Below are 22691 nucleotides of genomic sequence, written 5' to 3'. Positions count from 1 at the left end.
GGATCCACCCACCCAAATCCCTTTTTGCGACACCGAATATAGATGGAGCGGTGGAATTCGGTGACAACGCCTTGTGGTTTGATTGGTTGTGAGTGGCCCACATCACTAACTACGCGCCCATCACTCCACCACGCGGGGGCACAACACGGCTTATAACCTTTTGGCACGCATTTCGATTTTATCGTCTTCAAAGCTGCTCCTCCCTTCCCTCCCCCCTCCTCCCTTCTCTCTCAACAAAAAAAATCACAAGGACACGCCGCGGACAAAAGTTCTTACCCGCCGAACGGTTCCGCACGCACGCACGCTTGGAACAGTTGCGCTCGTACCAATCGTTTGATGCCGTATGACAAGTTCGAACACGTCACACGGCATTGTTTCGCTGGCTGTTGCAGTCTGCGCGTCTTAATTGAGTAATCACTTTCGCGTAGCCAAGTCGATATCCTTTTGTTTTGCCAATGCTTACCTTGCTACCAGGCTCGGTGCGTGGTCCTGGTTGCGCCTCCCTGTGTCGGTTGTTTTCGTCGTACAGCGTTGGCACAAGCTAACTGCCACCCACGCCCACTAACCCACCCGGCTGTGATATGTCGTGTGTGTGTATGTTTGCGAATTTTCGCCTTTATTTGACGGCCCACGCGCGCGGTTCACGAGTCGGGTTGATCGGGTGTTCTCTGGTTCTAACTACAGTGTACTACACACAGTTGCACAGTGTTGGTGACATTTAGCCGCCAGTGACACGCGTGCCAAATTTCGGATTTCTTAAATGCTGCCGCACTCGATCGATTGCAATGCTGTTAAAACCAAAACACGGTGGTCCACCGCACACTCCCAACACACGCACGCACACTCACACTGCCTCCGCTCGCTGTCGTTTTGGCACTTGGGAATTATTTCGAGCAAGAGGCAAAACTTTAGTCACCAATTTGTTGCGCACTTGGGCATTTCGCACCGCAGTAAAAATCGAACCGATACCGTTTCCGTGCACCGGGAGAAGACACTTGTGTATTCCGCGTAAACTGCCGCACCCAGGGCACGCACGCACGCGTCTCCTGTGTGTTTCGCAAGGCTTAGCAATAGTGGGCACACCGGCAAACAAACACACAAAGGCCGGTCTCTCTGTCGCGAAAAACCACCATAAAGCACGGTCGTTGACGCGCTACCAGGCACGCTGTGTGTCACAGTAGTGAAGAGAAGCACAAGCGGGCAAGCTACACACCGAAACCCCGAAGGACGTCCAACGTCAGTGAGCGGCCGAATGGTAATGGTTTCGGTGTCTGTTCGGCTGAAGCCCCAAACCGTCTCCACCATGCAGCGCGTGCGAGTAAGCGGGTACGAAACGTACAAATGTGCTTCGCACGATCGTTCGTTCGCTCCTTGTTTCGCGCACGCACACCGGCCAATGGCAATCCCCCAAGCAGGCAGCCGTCGATCGGGGAGTATTTGCGCTCGCCCACACATTCCCTCTTTTCGGCTCACACTCTCTCACTCTCTCTATCTTGCAGATGTCCCCACAGGACAGAAAATTCTCTTCTCAACGGCGAAGAGAAACGACCCGCTCACGATCAATCGCATGTTGCTGCACGCGCATCTCGCGCTCTCTCTCTCTTTTTTGATGCTCTTCACGCTCCACAAAGAGTTGAAGCGGCTCTCGATCGGGCTAACCGTGAGTCGCTCGCATCCGAAGGACGAAACCGTACGTTCAAACGCGCACAGAAAACCGGGTTCGAGTGGAAGTGCAAAAATAAATCACAGTCGCATCGCGATCGCGCCTCGCACGGTGCAGCGACAGTTCCCTGGTTTCGTGGCGTGGAGCAAAGTACGCCCGAGCAGATAAAATAAACGCGGACGCGAGACGAATAAAGGCTCCCAACTCGGGCCCTTTCATTTCCTGTGTCTTTTCCGTTTCCTTGGTCGCTTTGCTGGGCACATTCGCGCACTGGTCGTGGAGATGCGTTTGTGAAGTTGAGCTTCAACATCTAAACAAAATCTTTACAGACGAATCGTTTTTCTTTTCAAACCCCTGAGAGGTTTACATCTCTTGTTTAATAGAATTTAAAATTAATTTAAAAAACTACTCACGACGCAATAACACTTTAGAATTAAAGAAGAAAGGCTTATTAATTGTAATACTATACAATCTTTATAAACCACTTGAAAATAATACATGATTACGTCAAGAATGTTTCTACCTTCTCGAACGAAAGCTGGAAGAATCTGTCAAAAAAAAACTCCTTCTTGAGGAGTCTTTTCAGCAGCCACTCTCACCGGAATACCCGGTATGAAACACGACGCTTCTATCTAATGGTGATTTTTATCTGCTTTCGACGCCGTCATCATCGTTTCCCGTTTCCTGCTTTTGCTGCAATGGGAGTTTGGCGAGTATTGCCTCCAGCTCGCCAAACCCGATCGCAGCAAACGATCACCGCCGCATTATCTGCCACGATGCGAAACCTCCCGCGAGCGGGACCTCAAAAAACCCGATCGCCAACAGAACATGACCCACTCGTGACCCTCGGCCCTGTTTGCTGCCCGTCCGCATTGTCCCGTGCCACCCGCTGGCTTCACACGTCGCTGCAGCAAGTTCTAATCCAATCTCAACCAAGCGCGAGATTTTTTTTCCTCCAACCTTGGGACCTAAAATTCATCACGATTGAACCCCGGAGACCCGGCGGGGCTGCAACTACCGCTAAAACCGTCCCGGTTACCCTTTTCTTCGCGCGGGATGGAATCCGTTACCGTTTTGCGGCGAAGCCATCAAGATAACCGACCCCAAACAATGACGGCTGAGGGAGGCGAAGCTTTAACCCCGTGCATGAACCCGGTGCGGTGCGGTACCGTAGTTGAAGGGAAACGGTTGCAACCGCGACACAATGTGCTGTTTTCCAAGCAGTTTCTACATTTCTCCTTCCAGCTCGCACGAATACTTCGTCTTCATGATGATGGAAACTTCGCTACATTGTTTGATCGAATGGACTCGGTGATATAATGTCTTTTTTCTTGTAAAATTTATTGAAGTTTGCTTTTGTTTAACTTTTAACAAACAATCACTGACGAGCGCATCCAGAATCAATATAATTAAACCATTATATTGATATACTGATGAGAACTTCTCTTCAGTACCTTAGCGCTTCATGTCCAAACATTCAACGTGTAGCAATTTGGGGAAAAAATTGAAATTGGTCTCCAGATGAGCTGCACATACACAGACCTAAAGGCCACTAGAGTCTCTGAAGAACTAAGACTACTCTTCACATCTCCCGGAACAAGCATGGCCAAGCATGGTTCAAAATATTCTACTGTATTTCTTGGTTCTTCAGCGGAGGAGTCGCCAGTATGGCGAACTCACTGTCGTACAGCGGATTAGACCCACCAGGCTGCGGTGCGCTGGTCACGTCATGAGAATGACATCTTTTAGGTCGTCCACATGGACAGAGGAGAGGCGTGGTAGGTCCAAACTGAGATGGAGTAATGGCGTTGATGCGATTGGCTGACGACGTTGCTCGACCCTGTGCGGTTTAGAGGACTCCTGCAACAGGGAGTAGCGCCTGACAAGTAAGCCAGTAAAGTAATCTTACCAAGAATTCCTTTCCAAAATCAGTGATGTCATCTAAATCTCTTCCAGTATACATGTTGTCTCTGTGTTCTTTGTCTTCTATGGCCAAGATATTCTAGTGCTTCGAATTCCAGGAGTCCGACAAAGTTAGCGAATTTGGCGAAATGTAAATTGTAACTCAAATATTGTGAAGCCGAGTCTTTCGGAGAGTTGAATTTTGTAATAAATAATAATTATTAAAATAATTACCAAATAACTATTTCTGTGTTTGTTAGTATGTCCTTGGTACCTTTAAAGGATATTTTGCATAAGTTTGAATGAAATAGCATTATTATTATTATTTATTGCATATGCACACCCAGTTCAAATTAGTGGTGGGTCATACGTTTCATTTTTCGACCTGACACGGGATTTTGAGGTTCGGGTGCGTTCCTAGCGCAATCGATTCCGCGATCCTCGAATCGATTCCGCGTAACAAAACATCCTCAAAGCTTGATTCTGAGTCTTGAAGCCTTCAAGACGACGAAAAGTGTATTTTTCTTTTCAATATGTTAAGTCAAAATCGACTTATTGCACCGGAATCGCTGCACCTGCTGAACCTACTCCAACCCGAACTCGCTGCACCCACGGGTCGGAGCCGCTGATGGCAGCGTGCACCTGCTGGAATCATTGCACCTACCGAACCTGCTTGTTCTCCCGGGTCGACCCGAACCTGCTCGGGTCGCGAGGATCGGGTCGAACCCGCACATCACTACTTCCGACACATCTTCCATTTTTTTTTTGCAAATTTTACTTGTTTATTAAAAACGTGAGATTATGTTATAAATTTGCTTCGTAAACCATCTTCGAGCTCACTTTATTGTTTTCACCACTCCACAGGGTATCGGTTGAAATTGAAAAATTCACACAAAACGTTTATCATTCCGGTTTCGGCATAAATGATGATACCGGCCAACGCAACAGCTGACAGCATAATTGAAACCGTTCGCAGCAACGTAAAAGCAAAAATGGGCAAAACAAAAAATGTCGAAAACGAACTGGTGAACAATCTCACGCAAATTGTCCTCCCTTCGAGGAAGATGCATTACATTACCTTGGTCCACCCAATCAACCGCTCCTAGTGTGCACACACGTATAAAAACGGTTCCATCTGGAGTGTCCTTTTTGCTACCGTACGCAAGAAAAAGAGGCAAATAAATTTTAAACCATCCCCTACCTTCCCGAGGGACTTGCCCAAGGGATGACTACCTTTCCAACGGACTAGCCGCAAGCGCAATGCTGGCAGATTGTAAAACAACCAGCAGGAAATACCATTTTTCTTTCGAACAATATTTACGCAAAACAACAACAAAAAAAAAACCCATAAAATCCGGGCATAAATCCATTGCAATCCGGGCGAACAACTCACTAACGGAGAGTATGGTCGATTTCCGGTGGGGATCCACACAGATGATTTGGAAGAAAATCATAAATTCCCGCTGGCTGCAGGCGTACTGCAACCATCGCCAGAATGCAAATGGGAACCGATGAGCCAGGCAGCGGAGCGGAGCGCAGATTAAAGGAATACGATTGTCGGTACGTAAATCCAGTAGCGGTTGGCTTTTAGCGCATCGATCGAGCGGACGAGATACTTAAAATACATACGCATCGATTGGAATCGTTGTTGCTGCCCACCGCTTCCGTGGTGCTTGGTAGAAACACGCAGCCACACGCGAACACGGCCCGGGCAGGGGTTCGTCGCTTGCGTTGAAGTCTTTTGATTGGTATGAAATATTTTCACATTATATCGACTTTGCGTATTGTGTTATTGATTTTTTTTTGTTGTCCTTTTTCTTTCGATGTTTGAGAGAGACAGAGAGAGAGAGAAAAAAAGAGAGAGAGAGAAAAAGAGAGAGAGAGAGAGTGGGAAAAACATCTCGGTAACATTTCCCTGCTCTAATTTGGATCACGGGTGTCCCACGGTTGGGATTTTTGTTTTGCTTTCTTTTTCCTTGCTCTCGTTCCTTCGGTCCGTGTTCCAGATGTAGCGTTTTGACAAATTTTCAACACCCTCTTTGCTTCCTATCGATGCTGTCATCTTCCGTGTGGGCTGTGTATCGGAAATCAACGGGGTTTTTCCTTCGGCACTCCCCCCTATCGCATCCCCTCGTCCTTTCCCATCGGGCCCACTTCGCTTAGCTACGCGTTGAGATTTTGCATAAGAACGTTGGATAACCTTTGCCGTTTTTTTTTGTTGTTTTTAGTTCGTTTTCTTCACCTTTGAGTAGGAGAGGAAAAGAAAAAAAAAGCACACACGCGTCCACATGCGTTCTTAAACGATCCGGGAAAGTAGCGGCAGAAAAGCGTGAGACCAACCGCCACGGAACGGAATCAAAATATAAGATACACTAACTAATGACAGAGCGCGCACGGGCCTTCTACCTCCTCCCCCCTCTCCCCCGCCCCTCTTTACAGTTTCGATCGATCCGATTGATCGGAATCGTTTCGGGAATGGATGAATCGAAGCATCAGCTCCCCCACCCCTGTACCTTCCTCCCTCCGTCACCGTTCGACAACGACGTGGGTGATAAAAGTAGGAAGAAACCCCGAGAGAGAGAGGGAGAACGAAAGGTGAAATGGTTGTGGGTTGGGAGCAAAACGCCAAGAACGGAGTGCCTTCACCGAGTTGGGCACGAAAAAAAAAACATTCCGGGAACGGAACAACAACAGTCTAACGGTGCCAGTTTTTGGATGCTGCCGGATGCGACCCCCTGTCCCGTTCCCCGTTCTCCTGCTTACCCGACACCCCGGTGTTTCGTTCTTTTTTTCGTGGCGATGAATTGAAAACGATGAGGAAAACTATTGACCCCCAAGAGGCATCTTGTTGGTGCGTTGGGGTTAGTCAAGGGTGCTATAGGGTGGAAAGGAGTGCCACCACAACCGTTATGACTAAACAGGAGCAGCTGTTTAGAACTGTTTTGAAAAGGTAAATCAGCTAATAAATATTATTCGGTCATTCTCGTTGCAGCACAAGGTTTATACAGTAATCTACATATTTATTTCTATTTTAATAGTTTTTTAAATTGTTTTTTTACATTTCGACGATTTATATTTTAATTAATTTTGTTATTAATTTGTTGTTTATTAAAATTATGTTCAAAAGTCCAAAAGATATATTTCGCAATAAATATTAAGCACGGTATAAATTCGCCTGCTCGTGGGAGGGTGTGTTGCAAGCTCTCCAAATGCCTCCATCCATGCTGCAACACGAACACCACACACACACACACAAAAGACGAAGACAGCTGCCATATTGTGCCTGAACAGCACTAGCAGAGGTCAATGGATTGCCCGCCGCACACACGTGACCGTCTGGACGGTGCCCTGTTCTGCGCTGTGCAAGCTTCTATCCCACCCCGAGCCACTGTCGGGGGCGGCATCCTGCCAACGGAAATGCGCCATGCGACGGGTACGGGAAAGCCCGAGGAACCGCACGATCGAATGTCTCGATCTTGGGGAGCTGGCCCGAAGAAATCCCGCGTCCGCGATGTCAAGCGATGCGCTGGAAATGGTTGGCTGTCTAAAAACAAAACAAGGAAGGGGGTTTGCGGATGGTTTGGTGAAAAGTCGTCGGCTGCATTTCCACCACCCCCACCCCCCTGCGAAAGCAAATTGCATTCTTCGCATGCAGGACACAAACTGCCACAAAACGCACGCACACCACGGGACACACGGGTAAAGGCAAAGAGCAATAAACGAAATGCATTATGCATTGCATACACGCATTTGTTTTGGTTTCTTTTGCGTTCTCTTCATCAATGCAGAAGCGAAAAGCAAAGACCATTTCGCACCAAACAAAACCGATGTATGTACTATGATCGGCATATTTGTTTTGTTTTGTTTTTCCTGTGTGTATCTTTGCCATTTTAGCTTTATTTGTCTATTTTCACCTTTGCGGCTCAGTATTTGCATTTGTTCGGTTCTTCGTTTAAATGCATTTTTTTGTTCGCGCCAGATGGCGCTAATGGGCGCATTTTGCATCTGCGCTACCGATTCCCAGCTGCAGCTTCCGCTTTTCTGTCCATTTCTTGTTTCGCAAGGAACTGCTAATGGGTGTGCAAGTATGCCCGCGCCAAACACTGTCACACGCGTCTGCTAATATCGGGGGCAACGATGCGAAACTAGCACGTGCTTGCGCTGGGCGGCTCCCGTTTGAGTCTGGGTGGCTGGTTAAATTTGCTTACGCTTCACAGACGGGGAGTGCCTTCAGGACATTACTTTCTGCACCAATTCATTCGTAGCTCGTGAATATTTTTACACAACTTATTCAAACGAATTTCCAACGAGGAGTTGTCTCAAAAATTCTGAACATTTTAACTGTCTAAAGATCCAAGAATCTCTCAATCAATAATGCATCTCCAAAGATTCATGATAATACGCATTTTTATTCTAATAAATGCTCATATTATATTGGATAAGCTCGCATAAGCCTCGCGAAAAAGTACCCGAAGTACCTCCAAGTCCATAACCGCACCTTATAAGGGCATCCCTAAAGCTATTCATCGGGAGTATTCTTATCGTTCTAACCACCAAGCAAATAAGTTGTCGACTGTCATTAGAAGATCCGGAAAAACCCCCAAAAACCTTTGGAGTAGCAAAACCTACAGTGAGAATCATGAACATTCCGAAACGTACACTCCAGATAGTGCGCTGCTTGTGAAAGTCTGCGCGTGTATGTCAGACACAGTGATCTGGCCAGCTATTTAACCAGATCCGAGCACATCATGAGGTATGTTTGGGTGACATTAGTTGGAAAGATCTTTGAAGACACTGGTACGAGAAGCTGGAAGATTCCTTTAGTGAAGCATCCGAAGTATTGGAAGTCCTACTGATGTATGCTCTACAACTCTTACTTTCCAACGTATAGAAGGTGCCCCTGTTCCGGAAGATTAGTTACCATAGTCGGTGCATTAGTATGAGAACATCAAACAACAACAAAAAACCTTGGGGAATCTCTCAAATTGAGAAACTCTTGGAGCTTTGATTGGGTTGAAATATGACTACTGAAGGTAGGTGAGTATACGGATTATTCTTCAAATTTTCAGACTGATTTCATATGCTTTGGTCTAGTGGAGTCATCAGGAGTTCAGTTTGATCAGTGGAGTGAAGTCTAGTGGTTCTTTGTCGATATAATCTTTTGGGTAAAAATTGCAACTTTTTCTAAACGTCAGGATTATTCTTAGTCACAAATATATCCTTTAAAAGCTATTACTAAACACTGTGCCTTGCATTCTTACTTTACTGTATCGCAAGACCTTCAAAACAAATACTCTCATTTGACACGTAGGGCCCACAGTGACGCACCACAACCATTAGCGCTCTCCAATACGAGCCGCATGCACTGCAGATATTGGCACTGCATGTGCTGACCAGAAGAGACCAGCTAAGAACGGTGAACCCGGGTGAGCTTGCTCGTAAAGCGACAACTCGATGACCTCCACGGCAGGACCACCCGAGAAGCGGACCATATTCTCCGCTCGGAACCGGGTGTTTGCTCCCGCACCCAAACGGGCATCAGTGTGCACGCCTCCGAGCAGCATCCACCACAGCCGGTACGGTATGAGCGCCATAAAACGTAAAGCTCACACTTTAAGCATCGGTTTTATGAGCATGCGGGGCTACAAATCGCACCAGCCATATTACGCACCACGCGGGCGGTTAGATTGTGAGGGATGGTACGAAGTGTTGCTGTGGACGTGACAAAACTGTCGCACTTCTGCGGTACATGGGAATGGTTTGATGAGCCGTGTTCGTACAGGCTAAGAAGCTGAGGGTTTTAGAGATAGTAATGCAGGGTTTGCTAGTGGTGTTATTCTTTAAGGCATTTTTTGGTAATCTTCTGGAGTGTTATACTAAACTACTCGCTTCATGCAAAATTCAACGAAGCCACACACCCAGCTCTGCAAATAGCAGCTGAAAGCCCCTGCAAAACCTTGACACTCGGCTCAAATCCCCATGGCTTGTGTCTGCTGTCCTAAAGCGTGGGTGAAATGATAGCTTCACGCTTCATTTTTTATTTATTTATTTTTTTGCAAGCCCGAATGCGATAATACACCCGAACAAACGACCCGGCCACAGAATGTTCAAACATTCGTACAAAGTCATCGTCGCAAACTTTGTAAGCGTAGGCGTGGGTGTCTCGCTGGAGAATGGACCTCCGCTTGGTCCGATTACCAATCGGGTTGGTATCAACCGCATTAAGAAAGTTGACGTACCGTACCCGTTGGTGTCATCTGAATGTGCTACAACAAAATGGTTGCACAAACGAGTTTCAGCAAACCGTTTGGTCATGTTTTGGTGATTTATTTTCTGACACGTTAATCAGACTTTAGATGACAGGGTGCAAAGGATTGGGACAGTTGCACGTTAATTAAGCCAGGAAAATGGGAGTTGCGATCCAAAATGTGTTTTGATCTGGATGTCCTCCAGAATTATGAATACAGAATAAAGTAAGATATTTTAATCCTAGAGCTCAAACTCTTTTATAACGTACGAGATTATTGATGCAAGAAGTGATGCTTAAATAAATGTATAAATAGCTGAAAGACAAATCAATTAAAAATAATTTTGGACGAAATACATGTAATGTAACGCCAGTTCCCTACTGCAACAAGATAAGCTTTCTTCGTCTACAATCACATCTACTACTGTGTTTAATGAATCTTAGGAGATTCATAAACTTTGAAATAGAGATTTATATTTACTTATTCAGTTTAAAGATTCATATAGATTCATCAATCAATCAGAATCAGTCTCATTCAACACTACTACTGCTGTGCTTGATGAATCTTTTAGAGAAGAGTCTTTCATATGAAACTTTAGTGAGGAGCCATTGGATCCAGGAATCGATGCTCAAAAGATGATGAATCTTCAGAGCAGTGGAGATTCGAGGATACATGACGGTTGAGCTCACAAGGTGGAGGTCATAATTATTCTTTGGAATAGGGATTCATTTATTCTGATCAAAGGTTTATACAACAGATTCATGAATCTGAATCAGATTAACTCAACGCTATTGCAGATATTACATCATCAAACGTATGGCATCATGAATGCCTACTCACGAATATTGGAAGATTTTTTAAACCTAGAACATTGACGAATCTTTAGAGATTCTTCTTGAAATTCGATACAAAATTCGGAAGGCTTTTGACAGAAAATTCATACGAAAGACATCTCTGAATGGATCAATTAAGTATAACACTACTATTATCTAACAATAATTAACCCTTTGTTATTCTGCTACCTATACTTCCTAGATCCATTTGGACTAACTAAAAGGTTTGTTATTCTCATGACGCGACCAGTGCTGCGAACCCTGGTGAGGGAGTAGAGCTAACGAAGATCGTTATTGCTCTTCTTTCTCAGCTATAACTCCTGAGACTTTATCTTTCAAGCACTGATAAGCGAGCTTGGTTTGTTAACATTGGTGCAGGTACTGCACAATCAGCTGCAGTTCGTCGAGTTCGTCGACGTATTCCACGCTTTAATTCATAGTTGGAGATATAGTTGGTGGGTAGCATACAAATGATGGTGGAATGGGAGAGAGGTGGTTAACTTTTATCGTTAATTGTAACTTACACTGCTACTGCCTATTACCGATTGTTTATCACTTGTCACACAAACACACATATAGTCAGCGATCCAACACATTTGGACTATGGCCCAAGCAGCAAACGGGCAGCACTACTAATGAACCGGTTCCGATTCGCTGCTCCTTTTCGGCTACATTATCTAATGCGTGTATGTGTGTACGTGCTTGTTGTGTTCTCCTTTGTATCGCACATCAGTGAAAAGCGTGAATTTAATAGAACTATGAATAGGACAAACGCCCAAATTCAAACGCCTCGCGCAAAACCCTCGTTGCTTCCCGATGCCATTACGACGAATGAACCCCAAACCAGAACCGGTATTTTCATTCGATGGGTACGTACGGGTGGTGGGGGAGGAATGGAGGTGTAAATGGAAGTGGTGTGATGGTGTCTGGACAAGTTCCCTCTTCTTCACTCTTCACCGGTGGCTCGTGGTCGTCTGAATCTCCATTGTACGACCGTAACGCCCACGCTGGACGATGGCGACGGGCTGTTTTCGCGTGTTTGGGAGCTTGGCCCCAGCGGTGTCTTGATTTTGATGCAGGGTTTTACGTTCTGCAGTCAACCGAGTAAGTTTGGCAACCGTGTTAAGGTAAGTAAGGACAAGGACTGTGGACAGCATATTGTCAGAATTACTCTTCACATGTGAACCATCTTCATAAAGTACTTTCAGAAACCAGAAAAGGTATTGTACAGCGCAGATATCTTCCTGCAACATCGAGCATTCTCCATATGCATAAAATTATGCTATAAAATTAAAGAACAGCAACGTAACCCCTGCCACATAAGCGTATCCCAACATTTTCGAACTCGTTTCAGACCTTTCGAGTGGACTATGGGCGCAGTTGGAACGTTCTGCGTCTTCATCCAACTCCCCACCGTATTCGTCGAAAAACCACTTCACTTCTGCAGGGTCACTACGCTTTCCGTGCCGTATACCAGCCAGCTGCCCTGGGTCTGTGATCATTCCAGGAAAAAAAATGGAAGAAAAATAAAGCAATCCCCAACCAATATGGAACTGCTGAAAAAGGGCTTTCACTTTTACGTTCCCCGTACCGGTCGGGAACCGGTTTGGTGGGTGAAAGGGAGGAGAAAACGGAAGGGCGACGGTGTCTGTTTTCGTCACATCACCCTTTGAGCCCTTTTTGGCGGGCGGCCCAGCAGCAGTTACGTGACAGCAATGCGCAATGAGCCGTAATGTGTGTGGGTAAGTATATGTAGTTCTGCTGTATTCTTTCTCCAGCGAGAAGCAGATATGTTACCGACCGATGAGTGGGTAATCGTTACGGTGACATTTCCCATTTATTACGGATGGGATCATACGCATTTTGAGGATCAGTTACAGTTCACCTTGCCATGCGATGTGAACTATGCAACTGGAAGACAGAATTAACATTCTTGGGTTACCTATCAAAAATCCTCGAGAAAGTAGAGATTACTGCTTGCGTGGATAAACCCGGAGACGGTTTTGTTCTGAAAAAAATCCTGGGAAATTATCAAACTCTTGCGAATTCCAGAATACCCCAAGTTTAGCCACTTCGAAGTAGACGAGTACAAAATCACACCTCCAGGAAATTGGTTATTGTTGCACAAATAAGTTCTAGAGCTATGTTCACACAACCACATGGTAACTAGGTTTAATCCAACATCACAGTGCAGCTGATGGTGGATGGGATACTCTCAATGTCCGTAACTCCAAGAGTAACTCCTCTTTCTGCTCTTCAACTTCACATTACAAAGGACCTTCGTGAAGCTAACCATATCTCCAAAGTAGTTCTCAATGGTACCTCTGCCGAGTCAAAAGTACAGCGAACTGAGGTTAGCTATGCCATTAGTCTCCATCACGGATGTAAACGGTGTGATTGGTCTGAATTGAAAGAAATACAAGAAATGCTTCAGTAATTCAAGATCGCTGTTGCAGTGTGAGATAAGAGTGCCTTATAACCAATTCCTCACTAAGAGAGACCTGATGAGATTCAATGTTCCATGATCTTCGAAGTATCGAACCTAAAGTTGGAAATAATCCTTAAGAAGAGTTAATGTTAACGTTGACTTGTAAGTCCTAATAGTGTGCAAATTCTGCAGGGACCTTCACTAATAGTTTTGAAAGGAAAGATCTACCCCTGCCAATATGTTGGGAACTAAATGTTACGTTGTTCGAGTGTCGAAATATAACAAGGTTAAAGGTATCGAAAAATAAACTTCATCGAGAGCCCATACGACACTAATCCGGTAACGGTTTTCAACTAATTAGCTCACCTCGTGTACATGCCACTAGGTAATCGCCTCGTGCGGATTAAGGTCTGCAACAGACCGACGAAGTCACACCCATCACGCACTCCAGCTGACAACATAAGTCTTCCCTTTATATTGACGTTTCGCGGGCAACCAGTAAAGGGCAAATTGGAGTTGTTTGGGTGGTGGTGAGGGCGTGGAGGGGATTTAATATTATTTTCTTAACCCTTCTTGGGCACACACACACGAACGCGTTCGACACATCCATAACCAAAACAAAAACCAATCGCGCGCTGGGAGCAATTCCCAAGCGTCCTTGCACACCGAAAACAAATCTACCAAACTGGGTACCATCCAAACCGCACGGTGGAAGTAAAAGAAGCAGGCATTGTGGAAGAAACGTACAAGGGGTTGAGCACAAAGTCGCTCCTTCGCTTCGTTTCACTCCCACCCGGTCGGTAAACCGGTTACACTGCCAACCGCGTAAGGGTGGTGCGGGTCGTGCTTGGACCAATCAACTGCAAATGGTACGCCTTGTGCGAATGCGAATATTTATGTAAATATGTGTCAGCCGTGTGACAAACGACGGGCAACAGACCGGCGCCAACGGTTTCGGAATTGGTTTTTTGCAAGGCAGCACACCTCGTCCGTTGCGGGCGAAACTTCATTGGGCAAAATTTCTTTCCAGCAAGCAGACTTTTGTTTTTGTTTTGTTTTGCAACCAAAAATAGCAGCTTGCATTATGATACACATTCGCGTTACAATGAGGCGCACCTTTAATCGGTAGCCGCTAATCGTTTTCCATCCGAAGTTATCGAGCAGATCAGTGGGTCAGACAAGCAAGATCTTTATCTAAGGGGCCTTCGGGGAGGGGATACGTGTGATGGAAAATAAAATTCTAACGCTCATTAGCGCCATCTGCTCGGTTCTGTTTGGTTTCCATTTAAACAATCTTTTTCTCCTCTTTCTCTTATTCTCTCGCTGTCTTCGAAACGTCCTTGACGAGGTCGCGTCTTTCATATGCACACGTTACTGCAAACCACCGGCAAACGAACCGAGCTACGGTGAACTGAATAACATTCACAGAGCTCACTAACTAATATGCTCATTTAGAAACACATTGTTTGCATGTTGGTAGATTTTAGCAAAATATTAACAATTTTTAAAATTGTTTTGCCTTTCTTCAACTGTTGACTGGAAGATTTCGAGATGTTCACCGAATTGCTATAAAGAAGATCTTCTCTCTTTTTTTACCCCACATTAATTGTTGCTTGTCGTGTAGCATGGTGTTAAGTAAAAATAGTGTTAAGCTAAACGTTATACACTTAATTTCGGTATTGTATGACTTACTGTTACCACAACAGCCGGTACTTGTTGTAAAATTATTTAATTATTATAGAAAGATATGCAGACCAGCAGTTGCTGTACAAACAATACAATCAAATCGTCACCTAGCTACTGTCACTACGTATTAACAATATGTATGCTAGCAAAGAAAACCAAAAACTACGTACAAAATACAATTTAGAGATTGTTTGTTCATTGCATTATATTATTCGCGTACGGTTTCTGCTCGATTACACATTAACCCACATCACAAATCGGTACCAGTGAAAGAGATTACCCATATGTTCGATAATGCTATCCTTCCATCGGAATACGAATCCACCAGGAAGCCGCCTAAATTGTGTTCGCTTGCGTTGGTCAGTTTCTTCTCACCACCTGTGCTATGTTTTCCTTTACAAACTTTACAAAACTGCCGCTGCACAGCTTCACCCCACCTGGGTCTGCCTGAGAATATGTTTTTTTGTTTCGTGTTTTACTCGTTTTCTTAGACGCCTGCTGTTTCTTTTCTTACGGTTTGATTTGTTACACCAAAGCAGTCAGTCGGGAGGAGGTTGGAACGAAACTCACCCAAAGCCTCTTTATACGCGACCGTTTGGTGTCAAATATTACTTCTAACGCAACATTCCCCATCTCACGTGTGTAATGTTCGAAAGTATGCTTCGACTCGAATGAGCTCCCATTCATTTGATTGCTCCCCTCAACTAAGCTCCCGGAAATATGAGCCACTGGAATAAAATTACTACATTGCAAATATTGTTATTCTTTTCTATTCTACTTGTGTATTTTAACCACATTTAAACTGCAAGCACTGTTTGACACTGCACTGTATTATTTTAGGCTTCTGAGCGATTACTATTTTAGTGTGTGTTGAAGTCCGTACGAAAGCATTTTAAAAACAAAACAAACCAAACTTAGAATATACGCCCGTATTGAGTTTTTTTTTCTTTTCCAATGCACGAATATGGTCGTTTGTACCACGTGCACGGGGGAGTGTGGCAAATCGGGACACATTGAGCTGGGATGCGCTAATGAGCTAGAGGAAGCACCTGGACCAATCAGTCGGGTGATTACAAATAGAACGTCACTTTACAAAAGCTCCCTTTTGTTACGTTTCGTTATCTTTTCTGGTTCTACGCTACGCTAAATTGTTTACGTTCGACGATACACGTCTACATATCAGCTCTCGGTTTCTCAGTCACTTGGAGCACTTTGTTCAAAGGCGGTTAAAGCTGTTTTGAATGAGATAAAATATGTTGAGGTTGAATTGTGTAGAGTTATTATTGTTTTCTTCCGCTCCTTCCCGATTATTGCTACCATACACAATAGTGTTTGAGTTTGTGTGTGTGTGTGATTTTTTTATATCTGCAAACTTACTACGTCTTTCCATTTTAATTATTCCTTGATTGTTTTTTTTTTAAATTAACCTTTTGCCTTCGTCTGTTAATCTTCTACGTTTGTCAATTGCTTTCTACCCGTTTGCTTGAGACAAATCGGTGACATTTGGCGTGATCACGCAAACTTTAATCATATGCTACGTACGTTCATACCGCTTATTATAAAATACCTCAATGTTTGGCAGTATGATATTCTAACCTCCTTGCACTCCACTACCCCGATACCTTTTTAGCTACGAATTCGAGTACTAGTATTGTTTTTCCTATCGTAAAAAATGACTACACCATTCGGTAAAAGTTCTGCCGCATGTGTGTGAGTGTATTTTTTGTATAATGCAATTTTTAAACGCAACAATATCTCAAAATAAATTGGACAAAAAAAACAAACACAAAGAAAAACAAACTATATAATAAGCTGGTTACTTTTGCTTTTAAGAGCGATTAGAGATTAAACATTTGCAGCACACTGATGCTACTTCCTTCCTTTTTTTTGAAGGCCTCTTCGGGTGTGCCCTTTCTTAACAATAAACATCAACAAGTATGGATTACTATTCGATTTGATTGCTTTTTTTGCTGTCGTCGGAATTACCTGAACGGCTTGACTTTCGTATAGGAAACAGTTTGACAATCCTTTACACTTATTAGATATATATAGGATCACTGTTTCCACCGTTCAATAGGGTGTGTTTCTTATTTTTTCCAACTTTCTCCTCTACAGCCTGACTTTAAGCGACTCCATGCGCTGTATGATACGTTTCCGCAACTCAGCAAATCTAAAATATAAAGATAACAATAATAATAGTAAGTATCGACGCAACGGAAAAATAGTACGGGAAGGCTTACTTAAACCGTATCCGATGCAGTTCACGTTGTTCCTCCTCGTGAAACCGTTCCAAGATAGCGCGACACTCCGGAATGGAAAGGTTCAGAAACTGTGCAACTTCGCTGCTACACTCACAAGCAATGAAAGATAAGTTAAAATTCGATATTGGTTAAAACTTTTAAAACTCTTTTATCATTCATCAATTACAATGCAACAATTAAATAATATTTATTTTCAATCAATTATTTATAATAACAGTTCCATATGGCTTGGTATATAATGTTACAAAAGTGATAAATAATTTATAAACAAATACGTAACATTTGCACGTGCTCGCAACCAAAACATTGGATACGGAGGGCGTTATACTCAGCTTCTCCACCCGAAGTCTGATAAAAATAGCAAACTGCTAGCTTGACACCAAAATTTAATAAAAAACGTTTTGTTTAATTCCTCGTCGGTAATGTAATTTTTGATATTTTCAATATCACTTAAATTCGTCCGTTCTCGTTGTGGTATTCGTGAAGTGGTCAGATTCGCTTCCCAAAGCGTCACAGAAAGCATAGTTTGTGTCTATTTGGCAGTAAAATTAATAACTTCCTCAACATTCATACCCTATCACACATAACGCCGGTTCGCTTCAAACCACCCGGCAAATGGAATAAATCATGCTTACCTGATTTCCTGCGTTTGCTGACCGTCCATAAGAAATAGCTTGGCAATGTCCTCGTGTGGGCCAAGTATCACGCGCGTTACGAGCGGATAATCATCATCTTTAAGCTTCTTTTGCTCGCCATTATCGCGCACGATAAACAGCGCAAAGTTTTCCGCCTTCGATTCGACCTTATACTTTTCTAACAGTAGATTGATCACCTGCAATGGGAATGTGTAGTTGTTAATATTTGATACAAGAAAAGAACATACAAACTAACCTCCTGCGTGTTGACGAGTGACGTCACCCAGACGTTCATCTGCGAACCGTACGGTGGTGTGAAGAAAGACGTTTCGCGATTGTAAAAGTGACCGTTGATCGAGCAGCGACGCTTCAGCTTAGTGCGTGACCGTCTATTACCCGACCGGCGCTTGATCGCGGTGGAACCAGTTTTCGGTGGCTTCCGCAGTACGACTCCATCGACCGTTACGGGATGGCCGCTGATGCTGGTACTGTACTCCGACGGCTGGGTCGTTGTCGTTATGGTGGTCGTTGTTACCGCCGTTATATCACCGTCCTCCGACGAGGTGATGCCCCGTGCAGACGAAGGGCTCTCCAGCTCATCGTAACAATCCATGCGGATATGAATCGATGCGGGCGGTTTGTCGGATGGTTTGAGCGTTTCCGAACCGGTCCCGACGGTTTCGTCGTCGCCATCACTATCCATTATGCTGTTGCCCGAGTAATGGTTACCCTGGGACTTCGAGCGCAGCAGACCCCGATCGGCCGTCCAACTGTCCGTGTCCGTGCCGGGTGAGGTGACGCCACCACCGTTCGTTGTCGCTTCCGAGGACGGTGCGTCGGTGGTCGGGTGTGGCCGCTGAAGATGTATCCGTTTCTTCGGACTATCGGTGGAAGATGGACGGGGATGGTTAGACGATGCATATATGCCATTAGCCGGATGACGCAGGGTCATTTCATCCTCTTCGTTACCACCGGACTCAACGTGAAATGAACCTAGCCGGAAGAAAGATCACAAATTATTTTGTTTAAATTGCTTTTGTTTAAAGCTTGTAAGCTAATTGTATTATGATGAGCTATTTTAGAACTATTATGTCGGAATTGATTAAAATTTGAATTTGAATTTTAAATTGAAAACATCAATTATCTCTATTAGCTCTCCTTTACTTGACAACAAACCAACTCGTGGAATATTTAATTGAGCCATAACTAAAGTACATTAAATAATTCAAAAAAGCATAAAAAAAATTAATAAGAAATCAATTGGAAAGAATCATTGAAGCAATGTTGCGCATTAAATATATACGTGATTAAAATCACCTACCCGTGATATTGCCAGCTGGGAGCGAAAACATTGCATTCCGGCACTGCTCGTCCGAAAGGCTCCGGTTCATAACGCCATCATTGTACAGCTTCAACGAATCATTGATTCGTGCTGGATCGATCGGTTGGTTTTGCTTTAGCGTACCGTCCGTGTTGCCCATCTCAGCGGTGCTATTGATAAACTCGCGACTAATCTGCATCTTGAAGGCTTCAAAATCGTGCGACCGTAGCGTTGCTTCCGGCGTTCGAAAGTCATCGTCACCGTTGGTCGTCACGCTGGTGCTGGTAACGCTTGTGGTCGTATCCGGACCACCGGTCGTGGTACGGTCACTGTCACCGGAATCGCCCGAACCGGAACCCCCGGTCGCCGTGTTGGGTGTGAGCGTCTTATAATCCGTATCGGTGATGCTCTCGCTTGCCAGGCTACGATCACCACCGGAACCGGAACCCCCGGTCCCAGATGCCAACGGGGACGGCATCGTACGGTACAGCTTTTCACTCTCGTCCAGCTTCCGTTCCACCTGCAGCAACTCGTCGATCTCGTCCCAGTCCAGCTGCTTCACGTCGAGCTTCGGTGGCAGCGTGACGTACTTGCTGCCGGCATGGCTCGGCGATACCTCCTTAGACGACTCGCTCGATGAGGCCGGCTTGGAGTCAAAGTTAGAGTTCAACTCCGACGACAGGCTTAGCGTATCGTACGAGATGCTTTCCGAGATGGTTGTCGTGTCGTTGTTGCTATCGGCCGGTTCCGTTAAACTTGACGTGCTTGTGCCCATTACACCCACCGCGCAACGTCCCTGCTGTTGCCCCGTACGGATCGGTATGTTTTCCTTCTCATCTCCGTCCTCACCGTCGTCGCTCGTCATACCGGCACCATGGGCCAACGATACCGGGTTACTTTGCCGGTACGAGTTACGCTTCCGCACCGTCACCACCGTCCGCTGGTCGTCGTCCTCCTTCAAATGGATCATACCCTGCACGCCCCAGTAAATACGCAACGCACCCTCCAGCACCAACCGCCCGTTTACCTCGCGGCTCCGTATCTCCATGCTCTTGTTGTTGTGGAATTGGTTGTACGATTTCAGCTTCGATTCCAGGTGGCCCCGTGGAACGGTTGGACCCGCAGGTGAACGCTGAATGGCCTGCTTCTTTTGATCCGGCTGACCGAAGCTCTTGTGCGACTCCACTCGCGTACCATGCCCAAAGAGCTGCGGCCCAAACAGAGCTCCATAGCATGGCACGTGACAGTATGGTACACCTTTATGCTACAAATGAAGAAAACATATCAAGATAGGACATGAATTATCGCGAAATGAAGAAGACTTGAAATTATACTCTATGTTAGTATAACAAAATAATAAAATATTCCTCCTGAGACTTCTGGAGCTCAAGCTTCCTTAATTTTAGTGGATCATATTGACAGGGTACAGAGATCCTCTGCTAGACTTGAGGAATTTTGGACTTAAACTTAAAAACTAAGATGTATTAGGTTGCCAATATGATGCTCCAATTCTCCTTTCCCCTATCCATTTCTACACTCCCTTCCGCAGTGTTCGATGTCGTAACCCTTTGTTCTGATTTTGATTTAATTCCTGTCTTTATTCATTATTTCAGTTATTTGTCTGAGTTATTCCTATCTACCAAATTTCTTCGTCCTACAGTTAAACTTTTATGGTAAAAAAATGAAGTAGAACATTATTCAAGCAATTAAACATTTTAATATCCAGCGTACGGTGACAACACACACCAAGTGCTAAAATTGGTTGAAAACATAACATTGTTTTCTCGTGTATTTGCTTATCACTTCAGTCCACTCGTTCACTTACGCAGATGTAAGCTGAAAGGCTTCATGTGTTATGACATCATGATGGCGAAGGTTGAATACACAATTTTAAAATGTGTGTTTTATGAGGTTTTATCTCTACAAGCCAATCTCGAATACTTTGGAGCATGGTAAACATGTAGGGTTTACAACCAGACGAGTAGGATCAACGCTCGGAGAGCTGGTTCAACAAAGTTTCTAACATTTCCTGATAGCAGAAACGTTGGAAAGAGTTTTTTTTTAAACGGTTTCAAACCCTACAAACCCTTCAAAGATGGCATACTAGACATTCATTGAAATGCCTCACGAGTTCCCTTGCAATGGATTATCTTTACTTTTCTATGGTTTCTAGCTATCCCTGGTATACGCAGTACTCACTTCAGCATGCTGTCCAGGGTTAAGCCGCTTGCCACACTCCTCACACCGCAAACATTCCGGATGCCAATCGTAACCGAGTGATTGTTTGCGTTCCGCTGGAAATATAAAAGTTGAAAGTGTAACCTCATTTAATACTTGCACAATTAAGCAACTACTACGGCTGTTTCTTACCGAAAAAGACGGGTTTGCCGCATTTGTGACACTTCCACATCGTGCCACAGGTCCGGCCTTGCTAGATTATGGATCGGTGGGCCGGATCTTCTTCGCGGTTGTTTAGCGCCTATGGATGATACGATACACGACCATTCAATCTGTGTTCTTTACACTTCTACGATGCCGGATGTTGTCGTTGGAATTAGATACGTTTGATTTGAAGAAAGAGTTTGATCGAAGACGTGCGAGACTGATAGGCGGGTGAAGTTGGTGGTAAGCTGTTTGTAACACCAAACGGTTGGATGATCGTAGTTAATCGGTGTAATGGAACCCGCAGGAATTACGTTGCGTTGTGTGGCACATAATCTACATACGCACACTAACATTAACACACATACACGCACTGCCTGCTAGAATCGATTATTATCGGTGGAGCAGTTTTTGTTATTTTTACTGAACTTATTTTGCTACACATGAAAAAAAGAACGATATGGAACGTAATTAGAAAGCAACGTAATGGAAAGTGGTGGAAATGGATTAAGAAATAAAATGTAATAATCCTAAACAAGTAACACAACGCATTAATGTGTAAAGCAGGCAACACCGGTCCAAGCAGAGGAGTGTCTAAGCCAAAGGGCACGCACGTGCAGGAACGATTCACCCCTGATGCAAAAATGCATTCACCCCAATACCGAAGGCATTATTTTTTCAAAATGGGAATATGCATTAACTAATAAAAAAACAACCCTACGCACACGCCTTTATATGACAGCGGTGAGTTGTGGGTGTGCGTCTTTCAATCTTTGCCCTTCCATTTTGTCCTAGAACTTCCTGGGTGCTTTGTCGAACAAGAACAGTTATTGCTTTGACAAATTTTCACTTATTCTATTTCCTTTTTCAGCGAAATGTATGCCGGATTTGGATAGCATTGGCATTCGGTGCTTAACCTTTATTTTCATCTGCAGCAGCAGCTGCGTATGGGAAATAGGAGGCTAACGAATAAGGTTTGCTTTATCAAAATATAAAACAAAAAAAGGGCAATCATCCACGGGGTTTCGTTTCATAGAAAATGAAACTTACTATGATTTAAACACAATTTTCTATTTTACTCTACAGCACAGAGAAAAAAACGTAAAAAACGCACAGCCCATCACAAAATCTCACACACACACACTCCCGCACACATCACTCGTAGTAGCGTTTCCACAAAATGTAGAATTGTTGCCTTCAATGTTTCCATTATTTGACAAAATTAAATCCAATACGTCAAAGTGTTGTCAAACGGAGAGGCAAATAAAATTACAGCTTGCGGAATGATTTCAACCAACAGGCCTTGATGTTTCCAGAAAATGTTATTTATTC

At 44.4% G+C, this 22691-nt stretch overlaps 1 protein-coding gene across 1 annotated transcript; it reads right to left on the bottom strand.

The window, feature by feature from the left end:
• Positions 1 to 16869: 16869 nt before the first annotated feature.
• LOC128718914 (uncharacterized) lies at positions 16870 to 21387 on the bottom strand. The gene is made up of 8 exons (XM_053812534.1): positions 21348 to 21387; positions 21177 to 21271; positions 18978 to 20241; positions 18571 to 18649; positions 17913 to 18537; positions 17657 to 17853; positions 17001 to 17105; positions 16870 to 16930 (listed from the first exon to the last, which is right to left on the bottom strand). Exons 1-8 carry the CDS (start codon positions 21385 to 21387, stop codon positions 16870 to 16872), a joined length of 2466 nt encoding a protein of 821 aa, XP_053668509.1.
• Between the last annotated feature and the right edge of the window lie 1304 nt (positions 21388 to 22691).

This window comes from Anopheles marshallii, chromosome X, assembly GCF_943734725.1.
Source record: "Anopheles marshallii chromosome X, idAnoMarsDA_429_01, whole genome shotgun sequence".
Classification (NCBI taxonomy): Eukaryota; Metazoa; Arthropoda; class Insecta; order Diptera; family Culicidae; genus Anopheles; species Anopheles marshallii.
Note: the sequence above shows the minus strand (reverse complement) of the source record. Positions and strands in the feature narration are given on the sequence as shown.